The sequence below is a fragment of the Branchiostoma belcheri genome, unplaced genomic scaffold (genome assembly GCF_001625305.1).
Source record: "Branchiostoma belcheri isolate BF01 breed outbred unplaced genomic scaffold, Haploidv18h27 scaffold11, whole genome shotgun sequence".
NCBI lineage: Eukaryota > Metazoa > Chordata > Leptocardii > Amphioxiformes > Branchiostomatidae > Branchiostoma > Branchiostoma belcheri.
The window spans coordinates 424302-439292 of NW_017802491.1; the positions used below are offsets into that span (position 1 = coordinate 424302).

A 14991-nucleotide genomic window follows, 5' to 3' on the forward strand; every position below is an offset into this window, starting at 1 on the left:
GATGTCTTAAATAATGTTGGACTTTATGTCCTTGGGCTGATCTTGCAGCTGTTTTGGCTATGGTGTCTTTTTTGTTTGGGTCCTTGTCAGGAATGTCATGTCAGCTGAGGATCTTTTTTTGACTGTTTTGGAGTTATCAGATTTTGAAGCTGTATGGGCGCCAGGTGTGCACAGTTTTTCTAACAATCATGTCAGGAGGCTGATGTTGCAGTCTGCATGGTGGCTTTTGTCCAAGTACACGAAGTAAAGAAAAAGAAGAAAAAAGGTAATGTTGAATCAGTCCTCAAAGTTATATACGTGTGTGTACGTGCAGTTTCAGGATTTACTTGAACTTAGACATTTCAGGATATCTAATACTGATGAACATTTATTGAGCCAAAAATGCCAAAGACTCAAGAAGCCTTGTCTGAATGGCTCAGTCTAAACTTTCACATTTGAAACCACTTACGTAACGCTGTAGAAATGTCAGCTGAGGACACATAAAAACTTAAATACACTCTGAATTTGTAAACCAATTATAACTTAGGATATTGGAGCACCCAAGGGCACATGTGTAAACTTTTTGCATATTTTATAATGGGTAAAAGCTGTGGATCTGATACAGAGGTGTTCTAATGGAGCCCAGGAGAAGGGCTTGTATCATCAGGCACCGGGGATGGGACCTGGGGGGTCATGACTGACAGGAACCTAGTTATGATATCCGCTGACTCCACATCAATTTAATTTTTGGATTCAAAAAGCTGGAAGAACAATGCATAAAACTACAAACCTCTAGAATACAGTAAAAGATTTTGGGGTTCACTTTTATGGAAGAGTCCAATAAAGCTAGCCTGTTGGTAATCGAATTTTGGGAAAGATCTGGATATGATTTGTATTCCAGAACCTTGTTATGATGTCTGCCTTCGATAAACTGTCTGCTGCTGGGACTGAAACATTGCTTGGGTTTGGTAAAAACTATCATGACATGATGTTATATCTCAGGGCTGTAGCAGAAAAAAAAGGCAAAATGAGGGCTGGGATGAAAAATAATTTACTCTGTGAATCTCTCTCTCTCCCTCTATCCGGTTTAACATCTGTTGTTACCTTCGCCAAGAAGGTTATGTTTTCAGTAGCGTTTGTCTGTCTGTTTGTTTGTGAACAGCATAACTCAAGAAGCTTAATATGCATTGCCATAAAACTTAGTAGGTGGGTAGGTCTTCATGAGAGCTAGAAATGATTAGATTTTGGGCCCCCTGGCGACTTTCCTAGGTACTGCAGCAGAACTTCCGGTTTTGATATCTCGCCATCTGGACACGCTAGGGTCAGGAATTTTAGTTGGTAGATAGCTCTTGGAGTAGGGAAGAAGTGACATGAGTTTGGGCCCCCTAGCGGCTTGTTTTGGAACTGCAGGAGCATTTGTTGAAAAATTTTCGAAGGGGGATAACTCAAGAACCGGTTGACGGATTGTCATGATTTTTGGCATGTAGGTAGCTGAAGTGATGGTTGACGTAATCAGATGACAATTATGCAAATCAGGAGCTAATTTGCATAATTAATGAGGAAGTTTTATAAATCTGCTTTGTTGGATAATAGGACAATGAAACACTTGTGACATGGAATTGAGAACGAAAAAACATTTGAGAATATAGATTATGTAAATGAAGACCTAATTTGCATAATTAGGGACACTTTTATAATTTAATAGTTGTAACTACTGGGAATTTCATACTTGACACATTTGGAAGTTAAGTGAAGGCAAACACCAATTAACATAATTTATTCAAATCATGACCTCATTTGCATAATTTATGATGAAGTGCTATAATAGCCATTTTGTTAAGATAAGGCTGTCATTGGGTGGAGAATATGATCAATTAATATAATTCATGCAAATGAAGCTCTTATTTGCAAAATCAATGATTAGAATTGTATAATTCGTCAACCGCAAGGGTTAACATCATTTGGCGAAGGTATGAGATCGTGGAACTCTTGTTCCCTATGTTCCGAGGGTTAGACGTGCTTGCACACTGATGCACTATATGTATGCCATTTAAGTTACAGACTTTCTCTTTTGAACCTTTTTTCACATTGATCTTCCAATACATGCACAATGATTTGGCATTGGCTTTAGTGAAAATATAATTTTTTCTTGTACAAATTTTGCAAGGCGCACTTTTAATTAAATTCTTTAAACAGAGGCATGAGCTAAACTGCCATCTTGTCTGGATGTTTTTTTCTTGATAGACCAGTCCAAGGCCTGACTATTGTAAATTTTGAAACATTTGTGGTAGTTATATTTTTGCTATAACCTTTCAACTGCAAGTTTATGACACTGCAAATTTGTTCCAATGTATTGCTACTGTACCTGTACTGCTACAGACTTGTTTAACTGCATATTTAAAACATTATGAAAACCTCTCCATTTTCTTTGAAGTAAAACTGCAGTGTAAGTAAATGAGTTCCCAGTATGGAGGACAGACTGTCAGGGTCTGGGAAGTGGGGAGGAATGTAGTCCAGCTGGAGACTGTTTCTGAGACAGGACTGCTCCAAACCAACCTGACGCCAAGGCTGCTTTGTTTCTGACATTACAGTGGTCCCGTGTTTCTGACATTATAGTAGTCCCGTGTTTCTGACATTGTAGTAGTCCCGTAGTCACACCATAGTGACGTAATTTATATTAGATGGCGGTATTTGGTTTGGGCTCCCTAGCAGTTCATTTAGGACATGCAGTGACATTTTTTGTGTAAAACTTGAAAGCGGTTGTACAGTATTTGTAAATTTTTTTTTATATGTGAAACAAGACTTTTCTTGTGTAAAGTTGCAATATTGACGAAACTTGTCAAGTTTTTGTTCAGTTTATACCAACAGCAACTATAATAACAACCAAGAAAAGTTTCATTTTCTTCTTAAGAATTAGATTTAGAGTCTAAAGTAGGATGAAAAAAGAAAATTATCTTTTTCAATGTGCATGGAAGTTACCAAGATGAAACTACAGTATCTTCACAAGTGGTGCCCAAATGTGCTGTTTGAGCAAGAGGTGTGATCTTAGCACTTGAGAAGTTCAGGTTAAGTATTCTGTACATTTTAGCCCAGATCTTGGCAGGAGAAGTTAAACTGGCACCCATCCCACCCTTACTTCATGTAGCTGCCAACTGGTGCAAAGGCAGCAAAAATGTTCCTCATTCCATCAACATGAACAACCAGAAATATAATATTACAGTGTGTTGTAAATAAACCTTTCCCAGCCTCACATTCTGTTTTGGGTGAGCAGTTTATAACTATAGAATTAAATTCAACTATCAGGTTGTCCCATCTTCAAGAGCAAGCCATCAAGCTTAAAGATCCCACCACACTAGTGGATAAGGCAGCTAATGGTTCTTCCCAGTGTGCTCTGTCCAAACTTGGGGGGATGTTGGCATCTCTCCCAGAATCCATCACTCTTGTTAATCCCCTGGTGTTGCCATTGTTTATGGATGAAGGTTGGCGCATACAAGAACAATACAATTTCACAACATCGAAATGGAAAAGAACATGTCACATCGCAATCTCACTTCATAATTACTTGTGCATTGTCATTCTTATTGTAATTACAGACAGAATAACATATACAGTACTCTTTTGACGCAGTAACAACTACTAATATGAAAAGAGAGAAATTATTTTGTGCTCTGATGATTTCCCAAGATCCCTGTGACTCAGGAACACGAGGATGATGTCATCATTGACCTTTGGACATGGTGGCTTGCCTCTGGCTGACCTCTGAACTCCTGACATTGACCTTGTGTGTAGAACAAATCAAGACAAGGTTAGGAGGAGGTTGGGAGTGGATTTCTTTGCTTGGACAGTAAAGTTCTGTAAATACTTGTATCTCTTCTTGGGTGGGAGAAAATATATCAGGTTCAATCAGAGGACAGCATTTGTGCTGACGCTAAACTTCTACAAGGGGACGGGGTTGAAACAAAATTGAACACAGTTCAAGCTGCTTTTTTGCTGATGCAGATATCATCATCCATTCTTCCTATTGTAAATGTAGATATACTTCAATTACAATGTAGTGTGTCAGAGACAGATAATAGATGAACAATTTAGCGATATGACTATTTGTTTCATTTGAGAAGCTCTGTATCAGCATTAGGACTACATATGTTGCACGTGGCATTCAAAAAGAAGTCTCAGAATGAAGAGAATTTGAATGCATGGTTTTTATGATGCTTGGTAATGTTTTTGCACTAGTTGCAGTGAGAAAATATCAGCATCTCAGACTTGGTTCTTACTGTAGGGAGTGAGCAAATATCACCATCTAAATATATCTTTGCAGCGAGGACAAGTAAACATATATCCAGGGCATACAGGACTTTCTTCTTGTCATCCATGTAATACCGGTAGACCAATCCGATTGGCCAACTACCAGTAACATCTGTGAAATGTAGAAATGCAAATCAAAAATGTAGGAATACAAATTTTCGCCAAAATGTAGACAGCCTGGACACTGCTTGTTCTTCCTTCCAATTTTCATGATTTATAAGCTTGTTCCAACCTCCAGCTCTAAACAGCTGAGCACTGATGACATTGAAATGTTTCTCTGTCAAAGTCAAGCAAACAGAAGACCAGTGCAAGGTCACTTAGAGGTCACAGGGTGAAGGGTGACAGTGGTGGATTAGACATTGAGCAATTAATGAATCATTTATTACTCATAATGCTGAAGATAAACATTCCTCTAAGGGGAATGTCTTGGTATACATGTAGGGTGTGAATATAGTTAGGTTCAAGTTTTCTCTGTTGTTTTCAGCCTTTTCTGTCTCTTACATCTATACTCAAATGTGACAACCAAGGAAGTGAGTTTGTGTGGCCTAAAGGCATTCAGTTCTTTCTGTTACCTTTCAGGCTGATTTCTAGGAGAATGTTGGTGAAAGGACAGACTGGCCAGCTGTGCTGCCATTTGTTGGACTTCACATGTGGTGGTGTCAGTTTTCTGGGTCCTCTCCCATTTAGGCAATGAAAAATCACCTCTATCATAGTATCATGCATGCATGCAAGTTGTGGGACACTGTTTTAAAAATTGTTGCCAAATATGTTAAATTTTACTTCTTCATATCTCCAAAACTGTATGATAATCTAGAAAGCTTTGTGATAAAAAATTCTGAACCAGAAGAACCTTGCTGCCCCATGATCTATGCTAAAATAAAGGAATCTACAGTAGTCCATTCACATCCCTGTTGGGAGTCCTACTATGTGACCTTGGTTGACTCTGGGGACGGCCACACCCTCATATTCTTGCCCCTAACACTCATCAGTGTATGACTCAGGAGAAAACTTCTTCCACAAGGCATACAGTCTCACATCTTCTGTTGTTTCTGAGCAAGGTTCTAGTATTTACTTTTACTCACATGAAGTCTGCAGAAAGTTCTTTTTTCATAGGGACAGTTGAAAACAGATTACATTTTGGAAATGTTTTCTGGCATGTCATGTTCAATTTCCGTTTTACAGCATTCATGATTTTAAATTGGGACTAAAAACAAACAGAAAGACACAAAGGCAACACCGTTTTTATCATTGGTTCTTGGACATTTTGAAAAAAGGTTTGTATGAAAATATGAATCTGGATATATTCACACATGGATCTTCCAGTTCGTTTTAACTTTTTAAAAGAACACAAGAACCAAGAAATTAGATTGGTGGGACCTTGTTTGTAACTTGATTGACATCTCAAAGTCATGGATGTTAAAGGTGTTATATCTATACAGAAGCATTGAACATAGATTAGTCACACTAATCTGCAGGAAGACCAGTGATACATAAATTGTTTATTTTACTACAACTTCAAACTACAAATTATGAACAATCATATGATAGCAGCCATTATTAACAAAAGTGAGGTATGATTTTTGTGAAGTATTAAAACATGATACATGTTGATAGTGCATTAAACGTTTGATAAAAGTACAAAGGTTGGTAGTCATTTAAAACGAATCAATGATGAACACATGGCTCCAGTAGATAAACTGTCATCCTAAGATGTCAGCTGGGTAATCTCTCCAGTCTGTCACAGTCCTGTCTGGTGAATCACAGATGACATAATGGAGGCAAATCTGGCCTGTATTAACCCTGCTCTGTCCATATTGTCATCATTAGAATTTATATATAGTCAAACTTGGTGACCTCCTCTGCATAAGGACCACTTTTTGCTGGTCGTACACTTATTATTTCCGCGGTGACCCAAGCGACAAGGATCTTGTGTAACCATTTTCCCCTCCAGTCATTTGAGTAGTCACTATAGACAGGTTTGATGGCTTTTTCCCATTGACCACAGCATTAGGAATTCTGGCTATATTGGCCACCTGTCTTGTCAAAAAAGGACAGGTTTGTCGGACACAAAAGCATAGAGAGATGAAGAGCAGTAATACAGTACAGATGTGGTTTTTGTCATTGCCAAGGGTTACCAAGCTTTACAAGTTGAGCAAACCGAGCCAAATTTATCCACAGCACAGTATTGCAGAGAGGATTTATTGCATTTCCCATGGAGCCATCAGATCTGGAAATCAAACACAGCTCACTACCTGCTGCATATACGAGGGTCTGCATGGGGGTGTTGTGATTATGAATGACGCAAAATTATCGCTGCCGATTACGAATTACGCTTAAGTCTGGTTACGACTTTACGCTTTGTGACTAATGTACTATTATGAATTATGTTGATTTTTGGGGAGGCTGCCTGCAGATTACGAAGACCAAAAAGGCCTGATTACGCCTTACAAAAAAGGGCATGCAGACCCCATATGCAGGTGATATTTCCAGCCCAGGTAGAGCAGAGGTGCTGCTGTGAAACTGTATCTGTCCTCTTCTCTGCCCTGTTGTGCCCCCTCCACAAATCAGTTTAGGAAACACCAGGTCCCACTCTTGTATTCAAATGCACAGGTGCCAACAAAAGGCGGCCTGTTTGGTAAACTTGTGACGCTCAGCGACCTGCATGGGACAAAGCTGAAATTGTGTCTAATTCACGGTCTTTGTTAGAACTGGCTTACGCACACGAGATGTTTGGTTGTATGGGAAAAACTCGGCAGACGCTTTATGCAGTACTGTTGTGTATATCTCTAGACATGAAAAATTTGACTCTGTTTGGTAAACTTGTGACGCTTGGCAGCCAGACAGGGGGCAAAGCTAAAGTTGTGTTTTACTCACAGCCTTTGTTAAGGAAAGTGATGGATTTGTAATACGAAAGTCAGCTGTCTTCTGAAGGAAGATTGTCATTGATTCCTGTCAATGGACAGCCCCTGTGGGGTCTATAGGGTTATACACAGCGCAGTCCTTATGGGATATACAGGGTTGTACACAGTCCCTGTGAAGTTCATAGGGTTGTACACAGTCCCTGTAAAGTCTATTGGGTTGTACACAGTCCTTGTGAGATATACAGGGTTGTACACAGTTTTACTGGGATACACAGGGTTGTACACAGTCTTTCTGGAATATACAGGGTTGTACGCTGTCACAGTCCCTGTGAAGACTATAGTGTGCTACACAGTCTTTTTGGGATATACAGGGTTGTACACAGTCCCTGTGAGGTCTATAGGGTTGTACACAGTCCCTGTAAAGTCTATTGGGTTGTACACAGTCCATGTGAGGTCTATAGGGTTGTACACAGTTTTACTGGGATACACAGGGTTGTACACAGTCTTTCTGGAATATACAGGGTTGTACGCTGTCACAGTCCCTGTGAAGACTATAGTGTGCTACACAGTCTTTTTGGGATATACAGGGTTGTACACAGTCCCTGTGAGGTCTATAGGGTTGTACACAGTCCCTGTGAGGTCTATAGGGTTGTACACAGTCCCTGTGAGGTCTGTAGGGTTGTACATAGTCCTTGCGGGATATACACAGTCCCTCTAAGGTCTACAGGGTTGTACGCAGTCCCTGTTGCACCAGGATTAACCCCAAGTGGGACATGATGTTGTCTGTGTCTCCAGCTTCTCAACCCAGTATCAACACTGGCAGCAGCAGATAACACAGAAATAACAGGACAAAACTGAGACTCCACAGGTGTTTCTTTGGCACACCGCTAATTCCTGAAGTGGGCTAGTCCTTTGGCATTGGGCCTTGCAGGTTGAATGGAAGAAAAATTCATCTGTAGGGAGGTCCAGCATCAATATCAACAATGATGGCACCAGATAGCATAGAAATAACAAAACACTGAAACAGCACAGGTCTATTTTGCAAAATAAGATAGTCCTGTCGTATTACAATGTCAGACTTACTACTATGCTAGTCATATAGATGAAGCCATTTAGTTGTAGGAAGGTCAGTGTTGGCACATGCAGCAATAGCAGCCAAGTAAAAATAGCAGAGCAAAAACAGCAATGATACAGTACAACTTACTACAAGGTGTTCTTGTAAGAACCCAGTGTATAAGGAACCGTTGGAACAAGTGTATGAACGAATGATTTTCCCAGCTAATGTGGAAACGGAAGCCCCTAGAAATGCTTTAGTCCCGGAGGGAGAGGAAAGGGAATCTGGAGTTGTACAAACAATGTTTTGCGGAAGTTCTCATGTGCTTGTAGTGGACAGGGAGGAGATTAGGCTGGAGCCAGTAAATGGTATCTGTGAGTTCTGACAGTGATAACATGTGCTGTAAATGGGGCAGAACTAGGTGTGTTTCCTGGTTCATAAACTTAAAGGTGGCAGCAAATTTTTCCCAGCAATATTTCAGAACCTATGCTTAAAGTGGAAGTCACTAGTTTCATACATTCAAAGTAAAAATCTGGTTAAAATGAGAGAGCTAGGAGGAGAAATTGCATTAAACTAGATTCACTTTCTAAAACTGTATGTGTACCACCAAGGTACAGAATTTTCCCTAAGGTTAGATTCTGTTTTCTTCTTGATCTTATAATGCTGCATTTTTTTTCAAATTGGAAAACCAACTAATTAAATTAGTGTGGTCTAACATCTACACGCACATGTAGCCAACTTTTTTTTCTGTTGGGAATTTGAGTGTTCCATCTGTCAGTGTTACTGATAAGTGGGAATGTCTGATATCTTTGGGAATGTGGGGCAGATTCCTGCCCTGCCCAGCTGTTTTGTAAACACTACATAGGGAATGATGGTCCATATCAGGGGATACATGTCTGACAATTGTCAGGAAGGGGAGGGGGGTGGGTGTGGTATGTGATAGGAGCTATCTGTTTAGATGTGACAACTTTTACAATGCAAAAATTATTAAATTCAGAAATGATTGCCCTTTTTTTAATCAAAAAAAGAAAAAAGTGCTGAAACCCACAAGTGGCTTATCTGATCAGATTCTATCTGCTACCTTCCTCAGTTCCCAAAAAACTGATCCTCTGAAAAATTGGCCCCATACCAAGGAATTTAGAATGTCTTATGATGAAATAAAGAGTATTTCTAACCTGGCTAACAGGTGTCTTGTTATCCTGCTTAAGACAAATCCACAGCCAGCGGCTAAAGAAAACTTCCTGCTTAAAGAGCCCAAACTTGGACTGGTTTTATCTGAGACCCCCTCACCTTGTAAACCAGAGTGCTGAGGTGGCAGGGTGTTTTAGTAGGAAATCTGACGTTAATCGCTTTATCCTGCGGAATGGGCTGGCACTGGGTCTGGTGTTGACTTTGGACACACCAGCTCGGGTTAGGGACGAAGGGGAAACATTTTCCTGGCTCTTTTTCCAGCTTCTTTAACTACTAATGCCCTACAGTACTGTTATGATATTACCTGTTAAATTCGCAACCTGTTATCCACCTTAATCAAATCCACGCGAAGGCCATCGTGTCAACCCTCCTCACTCAGGTGTAGGGACTGCCACGGTCATCCTACTCGGAAAATCAGTATCTGTATATCTGTACATGAATCTGTATCTGTGCATGGATATGTATCTGTACAAGAATCTGTACCCGATTGCAAATAAAGATATTTATTGATTGCCATATAGATATGATGTAAATGGTGTAGAATATATATTATGTATAATACACTACATTCATCCCCAGAAATGCCAAGCAAGGAAATGAAAAAAAAATGCAGCAGTTTGGACAACCAACCTCCTCAATTTAAGTTTACCTGTATTTTGCTAGCTTCGAACATTTCTGAACAGTCTGAATAGGTACTATTCGCAGTGATGTAAAATGGCTGAATGTGAATTGTCTTTTCCAGGCCAAAGTGACAGCGTGTGGATGGATGTACCGTGCTCCAGACCTCATCGACTTCACCAACCCAGCACAGAGATCACGGGTAAGGAACAAAGTTTGATTCTTCATCTCAGTAACCCGCGCATGGCATTTACTTCAAATGTCAAACATTGTAAAAGAACCCAACACACTTATTGAAAAGAGTAGGGGTGACCCAGTTTGCTTGGCTGTATTGTGAGCCATAGCTGTGGAAAAGAAGTTGAGCAGAAAGAAGTTCAGGTTGAATTTGTTTTTCATTTGTTTCTTCATTAACTAGCGAAGGATTTGTCTTAAGTCATGGATAGAGGAAAAAGGAGGACACTTTTCCTTGTCTGAATGTCTGAATGAGTGGATGTGTGTGGTACCCTAAGTACCAATCCTTCTGCCCTGTCTGTGTTTGTTGTTTACAGTGACTATGTTTACTGTGGTAAACAAAGTCTCCTGGCCAATCAGAATCTGGAGTAACACAAGCATTTTCCAAGAATGTTGTTTATATGCACAGGAACAAAAACCGCCATTATCGCTTCCTTATCGATAAGTGTGGCGGGTTCTTTAACAGGTGGGTCTCCTCAAACATGGGTGGTTGGGAGTGGTAAACTGAAACTGCTGGCTCCATTCCTTGTGTACAGTACAGGCAAACCTCTGTGTGTGATAGCTCCTTTACTGACCAACTTCAAGATGACCTGACTCCACTGCAGCCATGTTTGCAGTCATTACTGGGATTTGTTTGGGTTTGTAGGAATGACGGTGATTTGGCCACATAAATTCATTACCTTCGCAAGGAAGGTTATGTTTTTGCCGTGTGTGTGTGTGTGTGTGTGTCTGTCTGTCTACACGATAACTTAAGAAGGCTTAGATGGATTGTCTTAATATTCGGTATGAAGGTTGCTAAAAAATAAATAAAAATCTAGCAACACGACAAGATTACATTCTCACTCTTGCTTTCACATTACTTTCGCTTCATTATTCATATCAGGAGTATCTGGTTGTAATTTCTGCCTAGTTTGTTTCTGCCATGAGGCGGCCAAACATTTTCTCCACATGGCCTTGACTTTTCTCTAGTTCTACAGAAGGTCTGGTTCAACTGAGTTGTTTGGCCAGCCCGTATCTCTAACCCACATGCCAGGGATACCCGAGTGTGTCTGTCACCGGTACAGTTCCCTCCTGCTTACCTTCCCAAGATGGGAGCCCATTCACACCCACATGGCAGCACACAGAAACTGTCCTAGTTTGGCCATAGCGATACAAGCCCTGGCCGCGTGTTTGCGGATGGAGAGTTCGGGGTGTTTGGTTAGACAGGAGCTCGGATCCCGGGACTGCGCGCTCGCGCCACACTGCCGAGAGTAAACATCACATGTCTTGTGACTCTTCCGAGATGTTTTGTGACTGGAAGAAGTCTTGTGACTCCTAGTTGTCTTTAGTTTGTATCAATCTTGGAATGAAAGATAATTGTCATTAATTGGCACTTGTTTATGTGTTACACTACTCCAGATAGAACCACAGTCAATTCTTCTGATACAGGTGTATAAACTTTAAGTGAACAAAGAGAGAAAAAAGCTGTTAACAGAGACCAGCTATTTGTTGTACATAAATGTTTTTTAACCCCATTTTATTTTCTCTATCAACTAGACTGTTATATTGGAACAAATTAACTAATTTGTAATCTGTAACCATTTTTGAAAAGTATATTATCTTGAAGGTGTGTGCTTGGCATTCTGTAACTAATGACCTCTTTAGCATCATCTTCATCATCAAGACATCATCAGTATAGTACTGAGTGTGTGTGAGTGATTACTGGTATCATTGTCAGATTTCCATACTTCCTCAGTGTAAAAATACATGTAAGACTGACATGTCCCCTGTGTTGTTTGTACAGAAATGGCAGAGACGCTGGTTTGTCCTGTTTGAGCATGGCGGGCTGGTCTTCTCACTGGATGAAAACGTGAGTAAAAAAGTAGTATAGCCTCCAAGCGTATGTATGGCACATTTTATAATGGATACAATGTATGGCAAGTTCATAAACATTACTAGATAACGAGTCATTTATCCATGCTATTTTATTGATAGTAGACAGGAACTACATGCCAAAGTAAGAGTATTACTGAATATAAACTGAATGCACAAGAGACATAATATGTACGCTACAGTTTTGTGTCTGATGTGAGAAAATCTTTTTTGTATAAGATGCTAAATATTATATATATATTGACCTAATCTATTGCATATAAAGAAATTTAGTCATGGCATAGTAGATTGAAAGTCTCTGTACTTCTTTTAGCTGTATAGCACTGGTTCTTTTGAGGCCACACCAATTGCATTTGCTCGGCCTGGTAGATACCCGAATTTGACTTGCAATTTGAAGAATAAAAAATTAGATTCTGGTAAAATTACCTTACCTTAGACCTTAGATCCTCCCGCAACCTTGTTGCATAGGTCGACTCCTTGTCTGACTCCTGGTAAAATTACAGGACAAAAATTCTGGCAACTTGTGATTTACCAGGAGACTGGTAAATAAAAACCTTTTTGCTCACACCGCAGTGATCACAAGTTACAGGTTTAACGCCTAACGTTTGTAATTTGAGCAGGTAACGTCGCGAAAAATTGGGCGTAATTGCTCAGAAATAACAGGAGTTTTTCTTCGGAGGCCATGCGGTGTCACTAATGACAGGGAGACACGCTCGCAAGCAGCGCGATGATAATGCGAGCACTGACCCAAACGTGTCGGGTCGTCGTGGGTGGGGGGATGTTCACACACCTGTTAGAGTGATGCGGTCCTGTGGGCGCATAATGAAAGCCCTACAGGTGTGGTAGAGGTGGTTCTGTGGTAAGGCCTTTCATTGACATGTAGCCGGCATCCTTATCAACACAATCACTTGTTTTGTGGATAGAACATTCTTTTCTTGTTGCTGTTGTTGATGTCCTTGTTTAACATCCATATTTTTTTGCTAGACATGTTCTCGAGGTGCTGTCTTTCCTAGGTGCATATCCTCATGGGCTCTGTGCCTGTGTGCTGTGAATATACTCCTTAGATTTTGCAAATCTTGTCATTGCTTTTATGCACTTCAGGAAAGCTTTGACAAATTTTTGACATTGACTAATTTCAAGCAGAACTAGTCAAGTCGACATTGTTGTAGTGCAGAAGTAACTCTTGTACCTCCTGTGTCTCTTCAAAAGGTTATAGACTGGAAGACTGATTCACAACAATAGATGTCATTGTTCTCCTGGTTTCAGCGATCTACCTTCAGATTATAATTAGACCGGACAGGTACAGGTAGTTGTTCCTGTAGAAGACAGTGGTAAATATTCATTAGGAGCTGACTAGGACAATGGTGTAGTCTGTGATTTATACAGGAGCCTCAGGGCAGGAGGGGAAACCTTGGAGATGTTGTGTTTGACAAATGTCTCATGTTTGTCAACCTTTGGATACTATGTATGGTCAGCTGAAAGTTACAGTTGTAATTACTGTCAAACTTGCCTCTATGAATCAACCATCTGGCCATAATGAGTGCTTTTTCTAGGTCCCGATTTTATTTCCCATAGATGTAAGCATTAAGGGACTTGCTCTAGCCGACCGCTTGTCTAATGCAGCTGCGACCAGCATGGATTGGGAGTGCAAATGCTCAGTACCTGCCCATGACAACGGCATGTGTGTGGTGACATTGATTGTTTGTGAACAATAGAAAAAAATCATAGGTAGGACGTGTGGATGCACCGTACCAATAACAGTTATCTTTTCTTTTAAAAAATACAACCGTTACAGTGTTACATGAAGGCTGAATTAACATAATTTGACACCCAGTTGTGATGTTGTGCCTGCACAGATTAGGCAAATCACCTTCTTACAGCCATACAAAGGACAGGATTAATGAATGTGCTAATCCCTCTACAACAGGATTAACATATACATGGCTATTGTTAATCCTGGATTGGACCACTTGATATGCTGGTGACAATGTGTGAGAACCATCAGGATCTTTTGTCTGGCTTCTTGTTGTCTACTTATCTGTTTATCTTGTCACCTTATGACGTTGTAAGGTTAGATTTGTCTCAGTTTGTTAAACTTTGTTTATTACTCCGTGAAGGAGGTCAGGACCTCCGGACGGAGTGTTGTAATCGGCTGATTTTTCATGTTCGCAGTCAAAACACTGGGTTCTCTTTGTGTAATCGGCATGCAATTTTATACGCCGTCTGCGGGCATGCCCGTGTTGATGCACGAATGTGTATTTTTGCCGTTGCTGCTTTCGCGGTCAATGTAATATCGCAGACGCACCCCTACAATTACGAGGCGAATTGGAATGGTCCAGAAAAACGCGTTGTTTGGAATAGCAGTGGGGATAAAAAAAGTTCATGCAGATACGGGGTGGTTTTTATAAGTGGTTCCAGATGTTTTTGCCCATGGTTAAGAGATGCCAAGTTTTTTGGAAGATGTTCGCAGTCAAAACGCATTCTTCCGTACGTCGCATTTCTGTGTAATTTCGCATGTGGTGTGGCATTATGTCCGGGATGATGCACGTCTTTTTATTTTTACCGTAGCTGTTTTGATATTGAAGTTATTTTTTTTTTAAATTTTATTCACATGGATTTTTGAGCATTGGATAGGAAGCACTTGTTGTGCTTATGTAAATCCGCTGCTCATAAAACATAATACAAATGTAAACATAAAGATGACATAAAGTATAGCATTAACATAAAATGAAAGTGGCTGGCGCACCAATACCTAGCATAACATTATTGAGATTGGTCAAATCTTCCAGAGTGGTGGATATAGTTAAACACAATATCAAAGATACGGAAGTTAGATAGTAGGGTATGGGAGGGAGGGGCTACCTGTAAGAAGTAAATTTA

General features: G+C 40.2%; 1 protein-coding gene across 2 annotated transcripts in view; it reads left to right on the forward strand.

Annotated features, from left to right (window-relative positions):
• The window catches only part of LOC109483858 (myosin phosphatase Rho-interacting protein-like), a 37297-nt gene that overhangs the window by 8443 nt on the left and 13863 nt on the right, over positions 1–14991 (forward strand). For both annotated transcript variants that reach the window (XM_019787005.1, XM_019787009.1), the window contains 2 exons: positions 10133–10210; positions 12023–12088. In XM_019787005.1, the coding sequence (XP_019642564.1) occupies positions 10133–10210; positions 12023–12088 (144 nt within the window). The remainder of the gene's footprint in view (positions 1–10132; positions 10211–12022; positions 12089–14991) is intronic.